Source organism: Python bivittatus, unplaced genomic scaffold (genome assembly GCF_059951505.1).
Source record: "Python bivittatus isolate LINGU-HERP-01145 unplaced genomic scaffold, Pbiv_v1 ctg000020_np1212, whole genome shotgun sequence".
Lineage (NCBI taxonomy): Eukaryota > Metazoa > Chordata > Lepidosauria > Squamata > Pythonidae > Python > Python bivittatus.
In genome coordinates, this window is record NW_028277030.1 from 58,189,283 (window position 1) to 58,215,880 (window position 26,598).

Below are 26,598 nucleotides of genomic sequence, written 5' to 3' on the forward strand. Positions count from 1 at the left end.
GCGGGCCGCCAGCCAGCCAGCCAGTCTCGCGCACGCAGCATCCTCCGGGCTGCTGGTTTCAGGGCGCGCTATTTTTCTTTTGCGCTCCCTCTCGCTCGCGCTCTCTCTCTCTCACACATACACACACACTCGCCCTCGCACGGAATTTCTTAGCTTCCTAAGAAACAGCCCTGCTGCTACTACCTTGGGCTCCTTCGGCAACCTAAGGCGACTTTCCTTCCAATTATCTCCCCCCTACTCTCTCTACCCCTCACACACACCACACGATTGGAGGCCAGCCATGCACACTGCCTATGTGCGTGTTTGTAATATAAGGTGTTTTAATGAAGTGTTCCTGCCATTTCGTCCTGTCATAGCGTCTCGAGTGGCGGTGAACAAGAGCGTGTAACCAAGGATCGTATGTGTGCGCCTGTGACCACCCCTCCCCCCGCAAAAAAAGATGGGAAGAAGGGGGCTGAGTTCCTTGCTGTGTTTTCCACCAGGGACGACCGTCCCTTTGCGGGGGGGGGGGGAATAGGTGATGACAACTAAGCATAAAAAGCTCCCTCCCCGCTTCTTTGAATCTGAGCCTAACTAGCAGTAGAAGAAGAAGAAGAGGCGGAGGATTTGGTGATATTGGAAGCCCCGCCCGCCGCCTGGGCAAGGGGACGTCCTGCCTCCCCGCCTCCCGCCCGCTCTTTGGAAGGAACTGGACTGGCTTCTTTCTTTCTCTTTCTCTCCGTACCGACTCCCCTCCTTCTCCCTCGCCGCCCCCTCCCCATGCACGCGCAGAGCCAGTCTCTCGCGCTCCCTCCTGCAGACAGACAGGGAGACAGAAGATGGCTGACTCGCCAGGGCAACCCACGGTCCGGCCCGCCCGCATCCCCAACCCTGCCAGAGCCGCTTTCTCCTTTGACACTCGTTGACGCCTTTGCCCAGCGCTAAAAGCCGCCCCCGTCCTCCCTCCCCCCCCCCACAACCTTCCCCCGAAAGCTTTTCCCAAATAATACCAGCAGCCATTTCATCTCCACCAAAGTAGATACACACACACGCACGCACACACGCACACACACAAAACAAAAAATGGCAGAAATGGAGAAAGAAGGGAGACCTCCAGAAAATAAAAGAAGCAGGAAACCGGCTCACCCCGTGAAAAGGGAAATCAATGAAGAGATGAAGGTACGTCTGTGCGCTCCCCTTTATCACTCTATCAGATGCGAAAAGGGAAGAAAAAGAGAGGTAGGGGCCAAGAGGAGGGAGGCTTGTTGCAGGCACCCCCTGGTACTCTGGTCTCCCCCCCCCCATGTGAGAATGTGTGATAAAGAAAAGACCTCTTGTTTTGTTTTTAGGAGGAAAAAACCTCAGATAGGATTGACGAAATGCGCCTGAACTCCTCCTCCTGAACTGCACAGTTCACAGGAGATAAAGCCAGATCCCTAAGTCGATCTGATACGTTGATGGTGATAATCACTATTATTTATAATATTTATTGCTTTTCTCCACAGGGGTTCAGTCCCCTTCTATGTGCCAATCCAACCAGATAACCTCGAAACTGTTAAAAGTTAGAAAAGAAGGGAAGTCATTTAAGCACCCTCTCCCTCCGCCCCCCTTTCCAGTAGCCAGCTGCAACTGTGTAATTAAATTGTCAAAGTGAAATGTTATGGTCTGAACTGCACATCATTCTTGAGCTTAGACACAGGATCTCTTGTCTTTTTCTTCTCTCTTTTACTTCCTGTGCGTCTGTTTTCTGTGCTCCACTTCACAGTTAATCAAAGAAGCAGAGTGTTGAACTGAAAGAGCTGTCCTAGAAGGGTGCATGAATATGTGTGTTTGTGTGTGTACATACTGTGTATCATATATATCTGTTTGGAGTGGTTGTGTATGGAGGAGGCAAAACCAGCATCCTCACAGGAAATAGTGCCAATCCAGCTGTGTTCCAGAGGTAGTTCTGTGCGCTGGCACTTCAGAGGCTAATATCAGAACAGTTGCACAAAAAAATACATCTCAGGACTTAGGTTAAGATGAAATCATTGTCTGATAGCTTATTATTATTATTATTATTAACAAATATTAAGCTCCTTGAATATATTAATTTTATGCTTCTCACATATCTTTCCCCTATAACTCACATGTGTTACGGGGCTGAGGTGAAGTTGCTTTGCTTCAAATAATAAAAACAATATAGTTTTGATGTACGGGAAAATTCATTCAGTGAAGTTGCATTTAGTGAAATGGAACATTCATAATTCTGTTAACAGATTGCATTAAAATACCCAATACCCAATATACATTGTTGGTATATAATGATAAAAAAGCTGTGTGTGAAACTGAATATGCATCATTATGAAATCTTTGCCTGTGTGGTCTAAGACGAGTAACTAAAGGGATCAACAAGACCATTTTATTTATTGAGCTTAGCAAATCAATTTAGAAGAGGATGTTCAGTTTCTCATTTTATTTTTAAACTCAATCATTAAGAAAAGTATTCTTCATTTGTTATATCTGTATTGTTTCTTTTTGTGTCTACTGAGGATTTGTCCAACAGCAGATGGACATTTGAACAAAGGTGGTGGTATGTGTAAGAACAAAGTGCCCTGCATAACTATAACACACGTTTGTACGCGTGTGTGTATGTATGCGTGTATGTGTATACATACATACACACATACTTACATACACACATACATATACACTATATATACACTTTGTATCTTGGGGGAAGCTTTGTGTACGCTTCAATTTAACAGCAATTGCTTAGTCAGACCTTGTTTGGATTTTTATTTTGGTAAGGGTAAAGAGGAAGGGGGACAGTGGGCATGGAACTCTGTCCCACTATGCACTGTGTAAGACACTGCTTCATTTGATCTATGTCGACTGCAGTTTTTAAGTTTCATAGGTTCTAGCATTACAAATTAGCTAATTTTAATCAAAACACATGAAATGCTATCCTGGCTGGATATAAAGGCTGACTATGCTGGATCCTCTGGGTTTGTTTTGTTTACATTGGCTGCAGGCACACTTAGTGGTTTGGGAGATAGTTGTTCTTCTGCAGTATAACAGATGTTTGTCTGAAATGGTGAGGAAGAAACAAAAACAACACTGTGTGTGAAAGGAGGAAAATTACACAAGTTTTTATTTTATTTTTTATGAAGACTATTAAGCATTAGTGTTAATCTTAATGCAGGTAAGCCTCTCATTCCCCTAAGCCTCTGCTAATGGTAGAAAAACAGTAAGAGAAATAAATATATCAGAGTTTCACTTATATGAGTAATTTAATCCAAGGCTGTGGATCTGATATAGTTTTGGGAACAGCTTTTATAGATTGTGTGGTTGAAATGTGAATAACAGCAGAGGCTTTCAGGCAGCCTTGGCCACATCCTAGAGTTAGTTATCTTATTAAGCTTGAAGAGTACATACTGTGTTTTTATAACTAAAGTTGTGAGCAGGTTTGGGTCTTGTTTTCTTCTAAGTGCGCTGGAAATGTGCTTGTCTTTCTTTGAATAATTCTTCACTTACTGAAATAAACGTGCACCAAAAGGATTTCCTCCTCTTCACTAAGTTAACGAGTACAGTAACTTAACAAATTAGTCACATTGTATGAAATGTATGCAACAACATTTCCTAGTGAACACAATGTGCCCTTGTGTAGGTGCACATCTGAACTGTTCAAACAGCTTGACTGCTTCCCTTCATCTGGACTGCTTTCATGTGGACTTGTATAAAATAAGCTCTGCTAAGTAATCACGACAGAGCAGAAAGAAAGGAATGTATATAGCAATAGACAGCCTAAGCTGTAAAAACTGAAACCTGAGTCCTAGCAGCAGATCGGATATCAAGGCTGTAAGGTAGAGGGAGATGAAGAGATGAAGGGGAGGGAGAGTGGAGCAGAGAGGGTTGAAGGAATGGAAAAGTCAGCTTGGAAAGTGAAGGACTAATAGGAGGGCCCCCTCGGGAAATTTGGCTCAGGGATTAGGGAATTTTATCACGGTGTACAGTGACCTACTCAGATTTCAGCCCATGTTGGATTGAATTGCTTCCATTTGCTAGGAGTAAGGAAAAAAAGGCCAGCGTGTATGTGATTCCCTCTCCCACCCTCCTTCCAGTAATAAAAAGCCACTGGGTACAAGTGTCTATTTTAAGTACAGCAAATACAAGGCACTATGAATGAGTAATAAAATTACCTCATCACACAGATTTTCTTGAAGATTTGTTCTTTGACAGAGCCACATATTTGCTTAATAATGATGGAAAGAAACTCAACTACTCTCTGTCACATCAGTAATATCAATTGCTGCTCAGTTTTAATAAAATTGGAAACTGATGTTGTTTGCTGTTTCATAATGGTAGATATTAGGTTACATTTTTGTTATCTCTGGCCTGATGTACATGACAGTTGTAAGAAACTTCAGCTTGATACAACATTGCATCCAAAAACTACATGATTGCCTGGTTTGTGTTGCTTGTATTTCAGTAAAATTCACTAAAGATTTCTGACAGAATGTTTTGTTTCACTGTGACCATCAGTTGATTTCTAACTCTTTCTTTTTATCTGCCCTCTATATTCTTAGAATGTATTAATATTGCTGTATTATATTGAGGGGAATATTATGAATCAGCCTTTACCAAATTTACATCTTCCAAAATTTCATTTAGCAACTCTCAGAATTCCCACCCAAAGACTGGAAATTTTAGGAATAGTGATTGCAGTACACCAGATTATGGGGTTGCTAAGAATGTAACAAACTAAATATCAACTAAAACAGTATCCACTTAGCAGTGTGAATATGCAGATTTTTAAAAGCAATCAGTGTTACAGTTTAATAACATAGAGAAATATATTCCATTCATAAATCCACATCTACTCTAGAGGAGTCCTATTAACATTTAAAATGGTTGTTTCATAATAAATGGATGATGGTTACATGGTAACATAATATCTAATAATGTTACAAATGACAAGAATATGAGAATCATGATTCAAACATTGTATAATTAAAGTACATTTGAATGATCTGATTCCATGTAGCAGCAAGTACTGGAAATTCTGAATTCATCTACACCTTTGAATTTTTTTTAACAGTTGTGAGATGACTGACAGATCTGTTGTATAATATTCAGAGCTGTTTTTATGTGCCTAAACTGTTTACTTTCTAGATTCTCAGTAAGTAATTTCTAACTAAAATAGGTGTCATTCTGGATTATTCCATCTGCTGTTATTTGGCAAATTGATTGAAATATTCTTCTACTAACAACAACTGAAAAGCTTAAAACATGGCTGCCACACTGTGAAAAAGACAAAAACAATAGGTTGAATCCAAATTTAATCATACTTCAAGTAGATTCTTTTAAATTGATGGATTGCTTAGTCATACCTTTCACTAAATAAGACATTTGGAGATTTTAAAGTTACCTTGGAGAATAATTGTCTGCATAGAAAAGAAGTAAGTATTTCCAGATCCCCTGACAAACTAGTATGATATAATTTCAGAAACTTCATATAAGAAAGAAAACTTTATAAAGCTTGACATGAAATACCTTGTTGTTCAAAATATTTGGGGAATCCTTATCTAGTACATATAACAATCTATCAGAAAATTAAAATAATGCTGGGAACCGATCTATACAGGCTAGTGTACATTCATTTGCCATACTGGCATCCATTCCAAATATCCAAGAAGATTTAACAGATAAATAAATATTAATATCACATGACAGACAAACATTTTTCATTTATTTTATGGCTCTAGATACATTCATCTTCCATATTTCAGTCAATATAGCAAGGAAGGAAACAGAAAAAGTTCTACTCTACTACTTAAAAAATTAAAATAATTAGTAGCATTCTTTTTTAAAAAGAATAATCTGAGAGACTTGTTCTCCCTTACATTTCCTACCTGCATTTGTCTAGTGTTATTCCCCTGTTTTCTGGCAGAGAAAAAGCTGTATATAAAATGTGGTGAAAACTTACATTTCAGAAATAGAAAGAACTGATGATATATTATGCAGCAGAAAGACTTATGCTATTTGAGTGATGATGCTACAATAAAACATTTTAAGCACAGCATGTATGAAAATGAAAATAATTTTTATTGCCTTTTAAAGACTTTAGTCTCATCAAAGGAAAAAAAATCAGCAGATTCCTGTCTGCTGTCATGTATGAGGAAAATGTACATTAATAGTCTTTCACTTCCCAAATAGTATTTTTATGCACAAAAATTCAATAAAATATACAATTAAATCATGCATATTAAAATTATTGTAAAATGGGTTTGGGCTGTTCAAGTAAAAATGAGCAACCACACAGAAAAACATTTTAGCACTACACTTTTATTTATTTGCTGATACAAACTGAATAAAAGGTGTTTTAATGTCAATTCCTTTGGTAAAAAATAACTGCAGCAGTGGATAGCATGCAAGCAATCATCTGCTTTGTCAGTCCAGGTGTTCCAGAGAACCTGGCTTTTAATTATTTCTTGGCTTTATCTATTTGATTATATATGGATCTTTGGCATCAGAGTTGTGAAAACAGACATAGCAAAACTGTTGTGTCATAGCATGAAGAAATATAACATTTTTTTCCCTTGCATTTTCTGATTTTTTTTTTTTTTTAATTGATGTCAGTCATAACCATCATTTGAGCTCTCTCCCTCTGCAGTCTAGGCACAATAACTCTGAGCTGTTAACTCTTGATTACATACTGTTCTGAAATGCAGTCTTCACCTTCATCTCTTTTCTCATTCCTTGGTCTTCTTTCTATGCTTCCAGCTGTTTGCTTTTGAATGATCAAATATATATTAACCTTCCTTGACACTGCAGCTTCATTCAGATAATGTCAACATCCTCTTCTTTTAGTTTTGTTTTGAGGGGGGGAGACTGATCTGTATTTCTTTCTTTCACTTCCTTATCCCGTTCCTTCTCCCCAATTTCTTCTGGGTCCATTAAATGTATTTTCCAACTGATTTATTCAGTTGGAAGGGTTGTGTCCCAGAGGTGATTTTCTGTGTCTGTTCTCATTGTTCATATTTATGTTATTATCTGAAACCAGTACTGTTACTCAGAAATCAGTTTCACTTTGTATTACTCCCAAGTAAGTGTTGCTTATATTTCTCCCTTGTCATGTTGGAGAAAAACTTGTCCTTGTTATTCTTTCCATCTGCTTCTTTTCTATCTTTATCCCCCTTTCTCTTAATCTTCCTTGGTTTTCATAGGACTTCGGTACCATTAGAGATGTTGTTATTGGGCTGTAACACGGCTTCCTTTCAGCATCTTTTTCCAGAAATTGGAACAAGAATGGTAGAAGAAATACAGCAAGGTCCAGATCACTATACATGAATTACTGGATTTGTGTTTGGTACTATTGCCAAAGGAAGGAACTTTAATGCAGTGGCTCTCATGCAATCATTATAATTTCAGAAGGGGAAGAGGGTCTTTCCCCTTTCATTTCATTTTGCCCTTGCATTTATCCATAAGGTCATCTATAACTAGCCCCTTTGTCTCCTCCTGTATCCCCTTCTGCAAAGCTAATTTCTATGAGTCCAGGAGCTTTCTATTCTCTAGGACTGGCTTTACCATTAGCCAGGAGACATTTCCAAACTAGTGATTTATAGCATCTTACAGACTCACCCAGTCATTGTTGTGATAATATAAAACTGGACTTCATTATTGATATAATAGCATAGTAACTGTTGAATGGTGCAGTAGGATGCTATAAAATCACTAGTGTGGAAATGGCAAATGAGGCATCTCCTTTCAGCAGGATTCTGCTAGCTGTATCCTGTTAGTTCTCTAGACATTCTCCAGAGCTGTAGGACAGAAGAACTTCATGACTGCTAAGTAGTCTGCTATGTGGTCTCTAGGCTATCCTATCATAATGGTGAAGAATGTTGGCATTTTATTGAAGTGAAAAAATTGCTACCATCTTTTGTAATTTCAGGCATAAAAATGTCTTGGCCTGACTCTGCTCTTCTCTATTTGTCAAGTTCCTCTCTCCTTTAATTCAGAGCCAGTTATCCCATGAGGGTATTCTTCAGCTACTAGTTTTATTTGCTGCCAGACTCATTCCTACACCCATGATTATGAGGGAAAGGGGAGCTTTTTCATATAGATGTTCTGCACAATATTGGTACAAAAATAAATACCAAATGCTAGTTGTCAGAGCAACAGTAAATGCCATTTCCTTCCAGTTGAGTGCAGCTCCTGGTGACTTCAATGACAGATCCATGTTGTTTCTTTGGCAAGAATACAGAAATGGTTTCACTGGCTTTTCCTAATGATCCCTCATCCAAGAAGTACTAATAAGGTCCAGTTCTGCTTAACTTTTTAGGATCAGCCAAAGTTGGTTAGGTGTTACCACTTAACTTGGTAAGCAGTGACAATAGTTATTATTAATATTAGCTTGATCCCACAAGGCTACAGTAGATGTTCACAAGAGTTTAGAAATCTGGGCAATGTTAAAGATAGCTATCTTTGGATAAGGCATTAACTTAACCATATTATACATGACACACTGACCCATGCTAAACACATAGGCTGGGTTCAAGCAATATGTTGGAGGAAGGCTGACTAGTTTGTAGTTCAGTACTTTGTTCACAGGTGTCCAGTAGATGCCATAATGATATCACACATCATGACATCATTGCACGAGCATCACAAATTATGTAGCCTGTGACCAAGTTAAACGCATGTGAACCGAGCCAGTGTATCCAAGATACACAGACTTCGTGTTTCTGGAAAGACATTTAATATATTACAGGTAGTCCTCACTTACCACAACTGGGACTGGCAACTCTGTTGCTAAGTGACATGTTTGTAAAGTGAAATGTCACATGATCACACTGACTTACAGTGTCAGTTCTGGCTGCAGTTGTTAAGTGAATCCCCCACAGTCATTAAGCACGACATTACATGACTGCGACTTGCAACTTCCTGCAGGCTTCCCTATTGACTTTGCTTGTCGGAAACTGGCTGTGAAGGTCACAAATGGAGATCACATGACCATGGGATGCTGCAACTGTTGTAAATGTGCACCAGTTGCCAAGCACCCAAATCGTGATCACGTGACTGCAGGGATGCTGTGTTGGCTGCAACTTTGATAACCAGTTGTAAATCTCCTTTTTCAGTGCCATCGTAACTTTGAACAGTCACTGAATGAACAGTTGGTAAGTGAGGATTACCTGTATAAAGAATATCAGAGAACAAACTATAAAATTTTAATAGTATCTTATTAGAAAAATTTTTCTAATAAGTTTTTCAGGAATCCTCATTAGACACCTATTATATCACTGTACATTGAAAAAAAAAAGACTGAACATATGACAATAACAAAATAAATGACAAATTTGAAAGTGGTACAGACCCTAAAACATGCATACGGAACTGTTTGGCTTCTTAGGAGTATTTTTTTAAAAAGCTTTGAATGTTGCTGAAGTTAGCATATCGGAACTTTGAATGTTCTAATATATAAATAATAAAGTATGAAAGTGTCCAACTTTTTCAAACTTCTGAGTGAACTTGGAAAAAAAAAGATGATATTGCTTTAAGAATTGCATTAACATTAATGAATTGATTTCTTAAAGCACTGGCATCTTTTTTTTTTTTAGCCTCATGCAGAAGGTGAAAAAAAGGGTTTGTTTTAATGAAGAGTAGATATGTTCTGTATGTATGTTCAAATAAGGTCCAAATTATTTTCAAAAATGTACAACTTTAATAAAGAAAGCTAAGATTATAAAAACAGAAGTAGAAAAAGAACACACAGTAAAGGGTATTTAATGAATAGTACCAGGTCTGTAATAGGGAATCTATCTTAAAGAAAAATGAAACTTGAATGTGAATACAGACATTCCACTGAGTGAGAGGAAATGTTTTTAGCCATAAAGCTAAATTAGGATGATGTTGCAGATGCTGTCCATGGTGGCTGAGAAATGAGAGTAAAAACATGTAGAGTACATATCAAGCATTACCTCTCATATGAATACTTCTGATATTGATCACAGTATTTAGAACCAAGTACCTAATTCTTCATATCCAGTGTAAATTTAAATTCACAGACTCTTCCCAAATTCTCCTGGCACAACTGATGTTGTGGGATTGTTACATTTTCTTAGGTAATTAAATAGTGAACTTTATCCCTATATTTGACATTTGACATGAAATATAATATGGCTATGGGACTTCCAGGGGAGTAATGGTGGATTGAAGACACCCACGGCAGTTAAGAGGAGCTGGCAAACAGTCTGGCCCTTCAGAACTATCTCCGGACAAAGGAGATGACTGTATCACCCACAAGTACTCCTTACAGAAGCTCCCTGTGAAGAGATTGCAATTTAGCAATCTCCAGCAGGTTGAGCGCTCTGGGAGTCATGGGAAACATTGAGCCCAAGCCACAGTTTGGAACCTCCAAAGAGACATCAAATTTGCTTTCACTTCCTCTTTTAATTAACATCAGAAATTACTTATTAGCGACTTGGAAATTAAAAACCTTCTGAAAGGCAAGTTGCTGTACACCGGGAGACTTTCCTTCTATCCTTGGAGAAGGAAGATTTAAGTAAGTTTAAAGATTAAAAAGAAAAAATTTAAATTTTGGAAAACAGCAAAAGGGAGTTAAAAATGTTGTCTGTAGACAGTTAAGGGGCCAGATGTATTTTAAGAATTTTTTTTAAAATTTTCTGTTTAAAGTTTAAAAAGACTGTTTAAAAGTACAGCAAATGATTTTGCAATTAACTGTAAGAAAGCTTATTGTGGAAAGTTTTGGCTCTGAAAATAAACAAAATATAAGACTGAGCTTTGAAGGTTAACTAGAGCAAACCAAACAGCAATTAAAGGAAAAGATATTTCCTAATTTAATGCAGGAACATTCATTTAGTATAGAAGAATTTAAATCTGTTTGGGAACAATGTGTTCAGGACTTATTTTTAAATCTGGATTTAACAGAAGTTATAAAGAAGAAAAGATTCTACTGGATAAAACAGAAGCTAGGATGATTTGAATAGGGATTTTAAAATGGACTGTAAAGAATTGCCAGATTATGAAAGAGATATGGAAGATATGGAAAAAGATGTGGATTTGAAAATGGACTTAAAAATATTTGACGTTGCTACTGAAAACAGACAGGAAGAAAATGATAAGAAATCACTATGTGGGACTTGATTTGAAAAGTGACTGAAGATTAAGCCTCTTAAAAAGAAGAAAAAGGAGTTCAAAGTACACTTATTTGACCAGAGTTAAATTGTATAAATTTTGATTTTGGGTGGTTGTTATTGGAATCTTTTTTTTTTTTTTTTGACTAGGATTGCAAGATGCTGTAAAGACTTTTTTTTATATGGGGATAAATCTTTAACCCCTACTTGTTAGAGAAGTTATGGGTTAGAACGTAAAAGGGACCTATTGGATCTAGTTTAAAATATATATGTTACTATTATTGATACTCTTTATGCCTATGGGAATAAATCTTTTATGTCTTACTTATTAGAGAAAGTTATAAGTCAAAAGGCAAAATAGATTTATTTGTTTAAACTTAAAACATATAGGTTATTACTACTGGTACCCTTAATGCTTTTACTAAATAAGACTGATTGATGAATCTTTCTATAATTGGGTTATTGCTTAGTGATGAGAAATGGGAAGAAGAGTTTTTTTCCCTGTAATATTAGAGGGGGTGTTAAGTTACTGTAAATGCTTACACTTGTTTGGAGGGAGGAGAGTCACTTTTTATGTTTTTTTCTTTTTCTTTCTCTTGTTCTCTTTCTTCTTCTTTTTTGTTTATATATATTTTCTAATTCTGTATTAGCTTTTAACTATGTAAAACTCTAATAAAAATATTATTAAAATGTAGTATGGCTATATGAATGTCATTGGATATTAAATAGTGGATTGTGATATCATTGATAAATAACACAACATCCTTTTATATTCAAGACCAAGAATTACCTATATCAATTATTATTACTTAGACTGTGCTATTTGTAATACTACTACTAATACTACTACTGTTGTATTCTTTCTAGCAAACTATATAAATGACCTTTCAAAGGCTTACATGGCTAAATTGGTTGAGAAAAACCAATATATCACATAGCAAATATGTGGAAGATTGACCATTTCAAAGCCCTATACGTTCATTACTAGGATTGGTACTATTCTGTAGTTGCTTTTGTTCACCTGATCAGTTATGTTCCCACAGAAGAAAGACATTAGCTCTACTTATTTCCATATGCATTACAGCATTTATCAGGGCAAATAGTTATTTTTTAAGGAAAATAAATGGCAAAGTTGTTCTTATTTCTAATGTTAAATCCTCTTTTGATTGCAAAGTATAGAAAGGTAGGTGGTTGTTGTTGTTTTTCCAATCCATGGACTCAAAATTATGGAGTGAATGGGCTGGGGGGACCTTATAAATCACCTAGCACAATCCCACAATTAGTGCAGGGATCTGTTAAGACCATTTCTGACAAATAGTCATCCTACACCTATTGGAACATTATTTATTTAATCAATTTATATGGCTACTGAACTCACAATTGTAGCTGTGGTTGTCTAACATAGGATTAAAAACAGTACAGAATTAAACAAAATCAAACAATAAATTAAAAAAATAAGATGCAATTGAAGCCAGCCCAGTCATCTAATACCACACCATTAAAGATGAGATTATCTATCACAGAGAAGGCATGCCTCCTGGGTCCTGCCAAGTGACATTGTTTTATAAAAGGGAAACAGCATGTCCACCCTATCAGATCTCATGGAATGGGCAGGTTTGGTTGGAGATAGGCATTTCCACAAGTATTTCAGCCTTGTGCTCTGAAGAGCTTTACAGATGACAATCAGAACTTTGAATTGCACCCAGAAGCCTACTGGAAGCCAGTTCAGCTCAGAAAATAGTAGTGTTACATGTATGTACTATGGCAAAACTATCCATGCCACTGCATTCTGGACCAGTTATAGTTCCAAGTGGTCTTCAAGGATACCCCCTGAAGACTGTGTTGGTCACCTTCAACCAGGAGGTAACCAAGGCATGAGTGACTGTGAGTAGGATCTCTCAATCCCAGAACAGGTGCCAATAGTGTACAAGATGGATTTGTGTGAAAGTCTTCCTGGCCATGGCTGCTACCTGCTCTTCAAATAGGAACCCCAAATTGCACACCCATTCTACCTGGGGAAATGCAACCCCATCCAGATCTAAACAATGGAAAATCCTTGGATCCAAGTGCCCCAACACCCTCAGCCACTCAGTCTTGTTAGGTTTGAACTGAATCTTGTTCTGTCTCATCTGGAGCTTCACAGCCTCCAGATACTAAGAAAGAATCTTGATAGCATCACTTGGTCTGCCAGGGATAGTGTCAGCCCCACTAGGTAGAGCAGACCAGGAAATCAATTCCACAGGAATGTTAAAGCTACTTTTATTGAGACTGGCTATAATAACAGATTATCTTGCAAGTCTAATTGTTCTGTATCTCCTCCTCCTCCTCCTCCTCCTCCTCCTCCTCCTCCTCATAGTTCAGTGAATTAGGGAGGCTTCTGCCTAAGCCACTTCTGAATGGTATCTGGTTGTGGACTTAAAAAATGCTTCAACTCCTTTGGCCTAGGCAATGGATCCTGCATATCTCCCTACAGATACAGATGTATAACTGAGTATCATCTGCATACTCATGATACTTTAACCCATAACCTCACCCAATGGTTTCATGTAGATATTATAGGAGCAGAGAGATCATAGAATCGTAAGGGTAGAGATTTAGGCTAGATCTTTTCCTTTCTAACAGCACCAACTGAAACCAGCCCCAGAGGAAAGAGAATCATCACAACACCATGCCCTCTACTCCTAACCCCTGGCATCAGTCTAGAAGGATACCATGACTGATATCAAAGGCTGCAGGCAGATCAAGCAGAGTGAGAGTTTCAAGGTAAATCTTAAATAAAGGATTTTATCCATGTTCAATTCAATTTGATCTTCGTTCTCCTACAGCAGCAATCTAGGCATCTCTTCTGCCAGTTCATCTCCCAGAATTCCTCTGAAAACCAGGGGAATCTCTAGGATCTACCCACAGAAAGAATCCACATAGGCATGATCTCCTATAAGGCCATCAACACTTCCTCATTCCAAGATGCAGCTAAGGCCTCAGTCAAACAATACATCAGAGCCTCAGAAATAACCCCAAATTATTTTTATTGTATGCCACCCAGAATCACATTCATGAGATGGGCAGCTATATAAATTGGATAAATTAAAATAAAATAAAATGCAAATAAAATAGTTCCCTTTGAAACCAAACAGGATCTATCAGGCACTTGTGGACCAATGAGATAAGTCCTTTGATCAAAAAGGTAGATACTAGTATATCTCCCATTTGTCTTCTCTTTTGCAAGCTAAACATGTCCAGCTCCTTTAATTATTCCTCAGAGAAGTTTGTTTCCCAGACCTCTTATTTTACTGGAAACTTGTGATGGAGGACTTGGATGAGGAGGTTCAAGGACAGAAGCGTTTCCTCAGCCCACAGCCTGAGCCTGGGAAAGTGAAGAGGATGAGACTGGCACCACCCTAAGGAATTCATAGTGTTTAGTTGCAGGCTTTGGGAGTTAGAGTTAGTCTGGCGAGATTCTGTCTAGCAAGTGCAAGCTAATAAAGTAACTGAGCTGTTCCAGTACTGCCTCCTGGAGTTTCTTGGGCTGAACCTGACAAAGCTCTTCTTGAAACTCACACCAGCTTCTCCATGTCCCTTTTACAATGTAGTGCCAAGGACTAGGCGTGTATTCCAAGTAGGATTAAACTAGCACAGAGTACAATAGAATTATTATCTCCCATGACCTGGTAACAATGCTTTGTAAATCCAATCCAAGGCTACATCAAGTTTTTAGCTACTTGATTATGTTCAGCTGGTGGTCCACTAGGATTCCCAGATCCCCTGCTAACAAGTCAGATTTCAGTTACTTTTAAAAAGTTCAAGCCTCTAAGTTTTTCTCTCTAAGATATTAACCAACCCCCAAGCTTTTTTCATCTGCAAATCTGATGAGCATCCTTTCCATTCCATCCTCTAGGTCATTTATGAAGATATTGACTAACACAGAGCCAAAGATGGGAGACCTGAGGGACCACACTTGATACTTCCTTCCAGAACAATTTATGAGCCTCCTCTGAGGATTGTTGCCCAGTTGCAAATCAACCAGGCCACAGTACCATCTTGCCCCCATTATTCATCTGGTCCACAAGGATATCATGAGAGACTTTGTCAAATACTTTACTGTGATCAAGATATACTACATCCACAGCATTCCCTTGCTCTACCAAAATAGTAACTCTTGTCATAAAAAGAGATAAGGTTAGTTTGACATTATTTGTTCTTGACAAACTAATGGTGGGTCCTGGTAATGGTAGCATTTTTTCTAAGTGCTTGCAGACATGGTGCTTGACATTTTTTTCTACTACCTCACACACTACAGATATTAAAATGACGAGTGCATAATTTTAGGTCCTACCTCTTCCTCTCTTTTAATATTGGGAATATGTTTTTTGTTCTCCAATCTTCTGATACCTCAGCAGTTTTCTAGGAGTTTTCAAATACTGTAGACAGTAGTTAGAGTTACTGGATGTAATCAGTGGTATATTACTTCCATCAATTCCTTCAGTATTTTATCTGGCCCTGCAATTTAGGTAGCAACATGTCTTCTTACTATAGCTTTTTCAATGCTCAGCTGCATTACTCCCTCCTCTTGCAATTATATTAGGAACTCTCTCCCTCTTCTGGGATGCAAGGCAGTTGTTAAGCAGTTCTGCTTTTTCCCTTTCCTTTGTTGTTATTTTTCCACTTTACCTGTTGAACAGACAAATAACCTCTTTGGCTCTTCAGTTTTGGATTCTCTCAAATATTTTGCATTCCTCACCAGCCTCATCTCATTTTCAGCTTTCACCTTGTTGGCTCCATCTCTATAACCTTGACCTATCAATTTGTATACCACCTTAGTTATCAGTCCTTGCTTCCATTTTTATATATCTCCTTTTTGCTTCTCAGTTTGTCATTAAGCTCACTATTCATCCATACAGTCTGGTCAAAACTTTTCTCATGTTTTCTTCTGATGGGGATTGTTTGTGCCTTTGTGTTCAGTACCCCATTTTTCAGGATCTCATATTTCACTTCAATTTGTTTATCCTTAAGGATTTCAAGCCTTGATATGCTGCTCAATTTTTGTTTAAGTTCATTAAAATCTGCAATCCAAGATACATAACTGACTTTTCTCAGTTATTCCTCCGTGGTTATCTTGATTCCATGAACACAATGTTTTTCCCCAACCTGCTGATACCTTCAGTCCATCAACCAATTTTACTCTGTCAGGATTAGTTGAAGTCCACTATTACTGCTAAGGCTTGCTGTCTTGAACGCTTGATGAATTGATTTAGAAAGGCATTGTTCACATTCTCTGCCAGGTTAGGTGACCTGTCCTACACTCCCAGAATGGTTTCACTTTGGTTTCTTACTCTTTTTACTTTTACTTAGATGATTTCAGAGGGCTTCCATATTCAGATACAAGAATTTCTTCCTAGGCATATGGATTTTTGATATAAAAAGCCACTCCACTTCCCTTTTTGTACTGGGCAATTCTTAACACAATTTTTTAAGGTGAAGAAAAAATCAGTTTACAACTTGACATCAGTATGTTTACACACATCACTCAGACCCCTTTCCTTATCTCTACAGACAATACTAGCTGCAATAATGTAAACAAAGTTTCTTTTTAAACAGTTCCTTCCCTCATTCAGAATTCTCATCAATATATATAAGAACACACAAGCATACATAGAAAAGTATTCTGGACATCTGAAGAAGAAAAAAACAGGGTAAAATAACTGCTCCTTAAAAGACTACCACAGCCATGAAGCTTTGTATTTGTGGCATAGAGTTATGATGTTTACCAGTTTACTAAATGGAAAACATAAAACAGCCTAATCTTTAGGATGTCCGCTTAAATACAGATGATACTTGCCAAATGGTATAGAGCAGTGCATACTTCTAGATTCCTGGTAGATCATTTAACCTGAAGACCAATTATTTCTGTCTCTAATAATGTAAGTCTGTGGACTCATCCACATAGACTGCTTGCTGTGGCACAAAAAGACACTATTTACTTTACCTTAATTACATGTCTTGACAACACAGCCTCCATCCCATTGCCAGGTTGCTGCGGAGGTAGACTGAAGCCAGTTCAAGAGGTTCTGGAAGGAACTTAGTTTTTCTTGCTATCATGGCAGAAGACTTCCAATCTGGACATACCAGTGGTGAAAGGAAGAAGGTTCTCTGGAGGTGAGCAATTTGCTGGGCTCCAAATGGCCTGGGAGGTCTGCTGTGGGGCTGTACCCTCCTCCAGCCCCTGGATCTCCATAGCCATTTATGCTATGATTTCCATACTCTCAGCACAACTATGTTATTCTTTTTCTGGGGTTCAGAAGTGGCGATATTGACCTAATATAAGACCAAATACAAGTCTACCAGGAGGTCAGTATTCCCACTGGTAAGCAAAAACATCCTGACCACAGCAAGGAGCAGAAACAAGGGAAAGCTGCAAGGGAAATTAACATGATATCTAAGACCACATCAATTCAACATGATTTCTGTCAATGTAAATCAACTGGGGCTTTGGCCTGGCATATGAAAAGATCAAGTCATAGATCTTAAAATATACAGATGTTTAGAGGAGGATTTTAAAATGATTGTATCTTAAACTACCCCCAGCCAAAATAACTTCTTAGCTTGTAATGTCCAGCCCCTGGAAGAATAGGTTCTCCCTATTTCTGCAGGAGAACCTCCTGGACTCTGCATCCATGGAGCTTTTTTCCAGTACTGGCTTAGAAAAAGGGAACCAACTGCTGCACTGAAAATGACCCAAAGTACATTCTGTGAAGGCAGCAATACTATTGGACTCATCGTTGAGGCACAATAAAAGGTAGGCTGTGGGCCAGTAGTTTTTAGATTGGCATACTCTTTTCCCATTTCAACAATGGGAGAAATGGCTGTGTGGAGGAACCTTATGTGGGCCAGTTAGCGAAATCCGGAAGCAAGAATACCCTTCCCCTAGAAGCTAAATAGCAAGGGAGGAGTTTGCTGGAAGCTTTTGTTCTTTTGAAGTTCCTTGTGGAAAAGGAAAAAAAGAAAGGAATCCATGGACCCTCTGCCAGGTTGTGGGATGAAATTCTCCAGGATGCAGGAAGAAATCTAATCCATACAGATTTCCAGGTGTAGTGAATAACTGGATAGAGTGGTACTAGAGTTTGATTTGAATGTGTTTATACAGTTTTCTTCAAAGCTAGTTTTGTTTGAGGCCCAATTTCCATTTTGGATGGGATTGTGCATTATTTCTTTGTTCACTCTTCTTCTGAAGCATGAGTATTTTCTTTCTTTCTTTCAACTTTGTTCCTACAACTCTCACCGAAGGGAAGAAAAGAAGGTGAGGGCAACAGATACCAGCTGAAAACGTACATTAATTAATTAATTAATTAAACTTGTATGCCGCCCATCTCCCCCAACGGGTGACTCTGGGCGGCTCACAATAACAAAAAAGAACAAACACCAATCCCTCCAACAGTGACTAAAATCCATAAATAATTAAAATACAAACATACATTAAAAATTTAACTGCTGCATCACCCATGCTTTCCTGATTGAGTGGGTCAGAGCCTTATAGCTGCAGTATCTAACTGTAAGAGACACTTATAATTGAATCTAGTAAGAATGTTAGGTAAGATTTTCCACTAGACATTCACATATTAAGGAATAATCATGCTGCCTACTGAAGAAGAATCTAAAAATCAATGTTGCATTGATGTGATATATATCGTGTGTGTGTGTGTGTGTGTGTGTGTATATATATAATTTCCAAAGGCGATACTGAAGGAAGATTACAAAGAACTTGCGTTTATTTTACACATCTGTTTTTTGTAGCTTTATGTAAACTTAATCCTTCAATAACTACAGCCTTGGTCATGCAACATTCCTAAACATATGTTTTACATTAAGAAACTAAATACTGCCAGTACATTCAATGAGACTACTCATGAGCTAAGATTTGGCAAATATTTAAGATCTTTGCAGCAACAAAGCTGAAGTAAGCAGTAGGACAATGTCTTCAACAGATAGTATAATTGAAATAACTTGAGCTATAATGTTAAGTAGTCAGACATGTTTTAAGACCAATGTTATTTAATAAAGTCCACCATATATAGCTTTAGGACTTACACTATTTTCTAAACACTACAATTAATTTTAGGCTGGATCACAAGCTGTAATTGACAGTTATCCTTACCTCATTTTATAATAATAACATCTTTTATTCTTAAAGAAGGAGGCCAGTTAAAGACAAATAATTGTTGATCATTTAAAGAAATATAATAATGCACAATTTTTGGACATGGATGGGCTTTCTTTGACGCTGCCTTAGTCATTTTCAGTCATTAATTTCATAGCAAACTTAGTTGCTAGAAGGGTCAAAGCTAAAAACAGGAGCACAAGGAAAAAAGAAAAGATGTGAACATGCTTCATTTTTTTCAGATGCTGTTGTATTTCCCACCTGAGTAACATTTTAGGAGTGTTTAGCAGGTGCTTCCAATTTGCCCACAGTCTGGAACAGGAGATAACAAGCCAGCATCCACAGGTACCATAGCATCTGTCAACAACTGAAATAGTTCCTGCACCCCATTAACTGAAAAGAAATAATACTTCAAAATATTACCTAAATCTCATGAGATATCAGCAATCAGAAATCTCATCACTTTGATCTTTTTATGTGTGGACATTGAAATCTCATGGCTTCTGATGATCTTGAGAGATTTTGTGCATGTAACAATGCTGGAAAAAGTTGCTGATCACTTGCGCTATCTCGATCTTTTAAATTTTGTTGCTCTAAATTGGCTATGATGTTTTGTATTTGTAGAATCAAAGATTGTGTTGTTAGTAAATGTCCCAATTGCCCCAAGCTGAGAGTTCAGGAAAAAAGGAGGTTTTCCCTTTCAAGAGTTTAGAAAAGATGGGAGGCATTAGGCAAAGAGAGCGCCAAGATGTAAGATGCAAAGAAGCAACAGCCTATTTTATCCAGCCTGTTATTCTGTGCTTTCAGGTTGGGTCTATTATATAACTTTATGCATTATTGGAAATGGGAACAATGGCTTATTTTATTGACAGGACTGTTGTACAATGAATGGCTTGACTAGTTAGACAATAGAACATCCAATATACATTGAAATCATAGATGGAAGGCTTTTATGTTTTGACTCAGTCACTAATTTACTGCTTCCCTTCACCTCATCGTTGAGGACCATCTGGAAACGTTGCAATTTTATTTAATCTCCTCCCAATGGGAGTGGACTAGCTACAAATCCATAATCCTGTCATTCACTGGGATCAAGGAAGTGTACCAGAAGGGTCAATATCACCATTTGCAGAGACTAAGGAAGATAACCTTGATGGAGATCTGCAGGAACTGTTACCTAGGCAAAAAGGCTGAAGCATTTTTAAGTCCACAACAAGATAGCATTTGGAAGTGGCTCAGACAGATATCTCCCTAATTAACTGAACTATAAGAAGGATGAGGAGGTAGAGCACGATCAAACTTGCAAGGGTCTGTTATTATAGCCAAACTCATTAAAAGTACTTTTAGCCTTCTCGTGGAGTTGATTTCTTGGTCTGGTCTACCTAGTGAGGCTGACACCATTTGCAGGCACTCAAACCTCATTCCAATTACCACTGTTCCAAAGTCATTCCTTCTGTTTTACCAAAAAAATACTCTGACTTCACTGATGTCTTTCGAAAGGAAGTGACAGATATATTGCTCCCCTACTGCTACGGTGATTATACTGTCCGTAGTTCCTAGAGCTCAGATTCCTGAAAAATACCAATTTCCTATGTTTACTCAGAGCTGGTTTGTTTAAAGGAAGTATTAATGACAATCTGCAAAAAGGGTTCAGAGACCTTCCTCTCCTATCTCCATTCCTATGTTTTTTCCTCAAGAAAAAAGATGGCATTCTGAATGTGATTCATGATTCTTTTAAACTCTGTAACTGTTGGAGATCAGCACCAGCTTCCATTTATCTCTGATTTCCTGGAACTACTGCAAAAGGTGAGTATTTTTAATTAAATTGGAGTTGAGAGAGGTTTATAGTTTGATTTTTCTAAAGGACGGGCATCAATATTGATATGCATTATAGAAAGTTTAAATACACAGTGGTGCCTTTTGACCTTTTGAATTGTCCTTCAGTTTTATGAAATTCATGACTGAAGTATTTTCAGACATCCTGGACTTTATATGATGATCTGTTTAGACAACATTTTAATTTTTTCAGAAACTCTGGTGGCCCATACTGAACATGTAGGAATGTTCTGAATTACTTTGCAAATACAAGCTGTATACCAAATTGGAGAAATGTGTCTTTGTTCTCCCTGCACTGGACTATTTGGGCTATGCAATTTCTTCAGAAAGCATTTAGATGGACCTATGAAAGTGGATTCTACCTTGTCCTGGCAGGCCACAGTGAATGCCAAACACGTACTATGCTTTGGGGAGATTTTGTAGCTTTTACAGGCAATTTATACCTGATTGTGCAGAGCACACCAGATTTCTCATTCAACTTACAAAGAAAAGGACTCAAAAGGCTCAAGAAGCATTCCAGGATCTGAAACAGCTTCCACCTCCTAGCTCCTACTTTGCGGTGTAGGCTTCAGTAGTCCTTCTGTGATGCAGACAAATGCCTTGGACTTTGCATTAGAAGCATTTGTTCTACAGGCTACTACTGATGGAGGGAAATATCTATGACACTATACCTTTTATTCCAGGATCTTTTACCTGCTCTATGGAATTATGATATTTTTAACAAGGAACTCTTGGCCAAAAAAGAACGCTTCCAACATTGAAGACATTTTTTTGGAATTTTCAGTACACTGCATCTTTGACCCACCTACAGCCGCAGTCTGGAACTTGAAGAGTATTGCCTCTCTCATGCAAACAGTTTTGATTACTGAGACCTTGGGAATGGGGAGCACATTCCTGATTTTAATGAATAAGTGCACTTGTAGCTGCAAAAAGACCCATATATATGAGCTCGAGTAAATTAACTTCAGGATGACTCTGGGGAATTCTTCCCCCTTTTCTTGAAATGGGGGATCACTACTCTGCATCTGTGCTTTTTTTCCTGTCAGGGAAGAAGTCTTGTAATTCTGTCATGAAAATAAACTTTGGGACATCCTGGCATTTTAAAACTATGCACCTTTTACTTTGGGATTTTTGGTGGCCTCACATCAAAGCAAATATAAAGACATATGTTTCCTCTTGCTACATCTGCCATCATGCCAAATTTTTAACTACCAAGCCAACTGAGTTGTTATACTGAATTTCCTCTCTGAAAGGATCTTGGGATAATTGTCTCTTTGAATGTTATTACTGACCTTCAACGTGTTAGCAGTCTGATTGGTATTTGGGTAGTTATAGATTTGTTTACAAAAATGACTCATTTTGTTCCTGGTAAGGGTCTTCCATCTGCACCAGAAACTGCCAAGCTGTTTATTGATAATGTATTTCAGCACAGAAGTATGGCTAATCATCTGAGTTTCAGATAGAGGAGTGCAATTTACAGCTTGTTTTTGGAAACTCTTGTTCCAGTTACTGAATGTTAAGATCCATTTATTCTCTGCTCATCATTCACAACTAGAGCAATGCTTCATTGCTGTGTCAACTACCAGCATAACAAATAGGCCTGACTCTGGCTCTGTATGCTTGTAACAAGTAGTTCATTCTTCTACTGGTATATCATCATTTCAGGTTTGTTATGGCTTTTACCCCCATTGCTCAACCAAGGGTACCCCCTTCTGTCCCACAGGCTTCTAAATGGTGACAAAAGCTGCAGGTAGCACAACTACTCTTCAAAGAACAGCTGGAATTTGCTGAGGCTTTTTGCATGATCATCATTAACAGGAAATTCCTCATATTGTTGCTTAGGATTGTGTCAAAGTTTCTATTAGTTTTTTATTTTCTTTGTTCCCCTCCAGGAAATTGGATTTGAAGTTTATTGATCCCTTCTCTGTAGAGGGTTGGATTAGCCCAGTGGCATTTTGCTTACAATTGCCAGCCTTGATCAAAATATACCCATTGTTTCATCACTTCCTGCTAGTTTTGGAATGTCTTCCATAGCCTTGCACTCATTAACCCTCCCCTTCCATCTGTTCCTATTTTGAGGGAGGAAGAATTCAAATGGAAAATATTTTGGATTTCCAGAACAGATGGGTAGATTAGAATATTTGATTCACTGATACTAAGAGGCTATCCTAAAACACCCCAAATCCTGGAAATCAGTCAGTTATGTGCATACACTCCAACTTTTGTGTCAGTTTATTTTGCAGCATTCATATAAATCAAGCCCCCCCCCCAACTTCTTGAGGTGTCTACAGAATTGTCTTAATATGAAGGGGATGTGGTGAATCAGCATGCAGAGATGGGGAATGGTTTGTCTGTTTTTTCTCAGCCTTATACTGTCAGCACTATTAGGTAGACCAGACCAGAAAATCAACTCGGCAGGAAGGCCAAAACTACTCTTCACTGAGATTGGCTAATAAAAGAATCTTGCAAATTTAATTGTGCTGTATCTCCCCTCTTTCTTATACTCCAGTGAATCAGGGAGGTGGTTGCCTGACCTGCTTCCAAATATTACCTTGTTTCCTGGGACTTCAATAATGTTTCAGTCTCCTTTGCCTAGGTAACGGTTCTTGCAGATTTCTGTCAAGGTAATCTCCCTTACTCTCTACATCTACCCCAACCTGAAATTTCAGACTAGGTTGCCATAAAGGAAAAGGAGATGCTTGTCTCTGTCACTAACTGGAATACTCATTCTTTGCCTTCTCCTGATGCTATGATTCTGGGGAAGGTCATCTTCAAACTGTACCCCTATTGGACTCTGAGGAAGCTTTGGAAGAATTGCCTGGCTCTTTTCCATGTATGGGACAGAGACATTTCTCTCTTTAGACTTTTTAGCAGGGAAGGAAAGGGTACTGTTTTGCTGCGACCAACTTCATTTCTTGAGGGGGAGATGATGTAATGTTATGTTCACAGTCTGATAAGGATTCAGGAGGCAGTTTACACATTCCTCAGTTGTCTGAGAAATGGATAATTGAGAGGAGTGACATTAGAAAAAAAATGAAGACATCTTCACTGTAACAAGGTGAAAGATAAATTGGGTTCTAAAATGAAAATTATCAAATTAGTGAAATTTCTGTAATCTAGCCTCTTTCCCTTTTAATGAACTTGTTAAAGAAGACTCAGCAAAAATCTTGCATTAAGTAAAATTGATTGCCAATAGTCTGGATAATGGTATTATAAATGTTACATTGTACAGGGATTATTTATATCTTCTACCATCTTCTGATCCATAGAGTACCTAAGATACTGAGCACATACCAAGTAAGAAGTTTAGAATCATTATCTACCAAGTAGTATGCTACATATAAAGACTGAATTGATAGACTCCATTAATACATCATACTAAGCCATGGGATGTTGTTACTATGTTTGCTGATCCAGCCATAAAGCCTGTTTTACATATGTACTAAGTTAGAAACCAAGTGTACATAACTTAAAGCTCCAGATCAGCACGTAGTCACTGAAAGCTGTATGTGCAGACCACTCCAAAAGTCACCAAAATGTAGTTTTCAACTGACATAAGCAGAAAATTCTTTAATATTATTAAATATATGAGGAGTACTTATAAATATTTGAATTGTTATTATATTTGAATGTAAATTATAAATCAAATATAGTTTTTGTCCTTGCTGTAACTGATTTTTGGAATGTGGTCCCTGATATGCCTTTCAAGAGTAAAGTGTGCCCCAGCACCCCCAAGTTTACATTCATGCCATAAACCATGTACTATTTCAGTATTTCTATTTATTGTTCTTGCTTTTTCCACATCTGGTCATTGAGTATAATAAAGGATTTGATTTGATTTTTCCTGTTTCTGTTGTATTGATGTTAATTTAATGAATCCATCTTTGGGGAGGAGTTCCTTCCTGATAATGTTAAAACAGTTCTCTGTCTTCAATTGCCATCTCTTTCATACAGCTTGCACACTTTTCTATTTTCCTTGCATTTTTGTATAATGTTTGGGCTGTTGCATTTTATAGATGTTGACATTGGAGTGATTTTTGGAAATTGATTGTATTTGCTACTCAATAGATTCATAGTTGTCTGCTCTACAGTTTTGCTATTTTTCTGAACGTGTATCTATTCCAATAGTACTGCTTGACATGTCTAAATTGCCGTTTCCATTTTCTTGTTAAAAATTCAAATACTCCAAAAACTGCTACATTACAAATCAAGACAACCTCTGTGTGTGTGTGTGTGTGTGTGTGTGTGTGTATGAATGACTTAGTTTTGTATCTTTCGGTGTTCCAGCCAATCAAATGTTTCTTTTATTAGAGCATATCACCCCATCCTCCTCACTTAAGTTGCCTAATTCCTTAATTCTAATTCTTGTGATTTGGGGAGGGGGGCAACTGAGCAAAACCTTGTGTATACAACATTTTTGTATTTATTTGAAGCTTTTTTTGATTACATATGAATGGATTCTTGGATGCAAATAGGTATAAATGAGAAATTCAATAAATAATATTTGTGTGGGGCTACATTTTCCTTTAGATTGCTGCAATTGACTTATTATCTCAAAATATTTTTTCAGCCTTGGACCATAATTACATAAATACATACCTTCCACTCCCAATATTGTGTGTGTATGTGTATATATATGTGTTTATTTTGGCCTTAGATGCAAAAGTCTGGATTAGAGAATGTTATATTGAATATATAGTAGTTTTCTGTCCTCTTCTATCTGGACACGTTACAGTCAGGATTCAGGTTGAGATAAGACACTGAAATGGCACTGATTGTACTTCTGGGTGACCTCTGGTGGGCCCAGGATGGGGGTGGGATGTCCATCCTGGCCCTACTTGATATCTTGGCTGCTTTTGGTACCATTGATCATGGTATCCTTCTGAGCCAGCTGAGGGGTTTGTGAGTGGGAGGCACTGTGGTTCAGTGGTTGTCCTCCTTTCTCAAGGCTTGTTCCAGTCAGTGTTGGTAGGAGGGGGATAGGTCCATCCCTAGGCCCGTGCTTTCTGGGGTGCTGCAGGGCTCAACTTTCTGATTACTAATTAGGCTACAGTTTCATGATCATACCATTTCAGTGTTGAAAGATCTGAGTTAATTGTCAATTTCAGGTGGGAAGAAAGTGGGAAAATGCCTTTGTGCAAGTGGAAAGAAAACAATGTATTAGTTTACCTGAATAAGTAAAACTATTTACAGTTAGTAGAAAAGTGGGATAGTCCATCTGAAAGGTAAAAAGGTTTTGTAAAAAATCAAGACAAGTACTTTTAAAAGACTATTGTTATCAACACAGAGCTCCATAATGTTTACCAAATGGAAAAGAAATTGCTAAGCCCACTCAGGAAAAATAATATATGAGTGTGGAAATTAGTGGTTTCTAACAATATCTAAAATATCTGCATAATTTTCTAAAATTATCTGCATTTTTATTTTATCAGATTTGGTTTAAATGAGTCTTTGGTTGAAGTGGTAGCCTCTATACTAATTTGAATTGCTGTAATG

General features: G+C 37.8%; 1 protein-coding gene across 4 annotated transcripts in view; it reads left to right on the top strand.

Annotated features, from left to right (window-relative positions):
- Positions 1-613: 613 nt before the first annotated feature.
- The window catches only part of SOBP (sine oculis binding protein homolog), a 171,430-nt gene continuing 145,445 nt past the window's right edge, over positions 614-26,598 (top strand). The window contains exons 1-4 of one of the 4 annotated variants that reach the window (XM_088139064.1): positions 614-1,158; positions 15,010-15,290; positions 17,142-17,267; positions 19,509-19,611. In XM_088139064.1, the coding sequence (XP_087995190.1) occupies positions 17,209-17,267; positions 19,509-19,611 (162 nt within the window). In that variant the 5' untranslated portion in view covers positions 614-1,158; positions 15,010-15,290; positions 17,142-17,208. The remainder of the gene's footprint in view (positions 1,159-15,009; positions 15,291-17,141; positions 17,268-19,508; positions 19,612-26,598) is intronic. The other 3 variants (XR_015795844.1, XM_088139053.1, XM_007433311.4) reach the window with 3 other exon arrangements.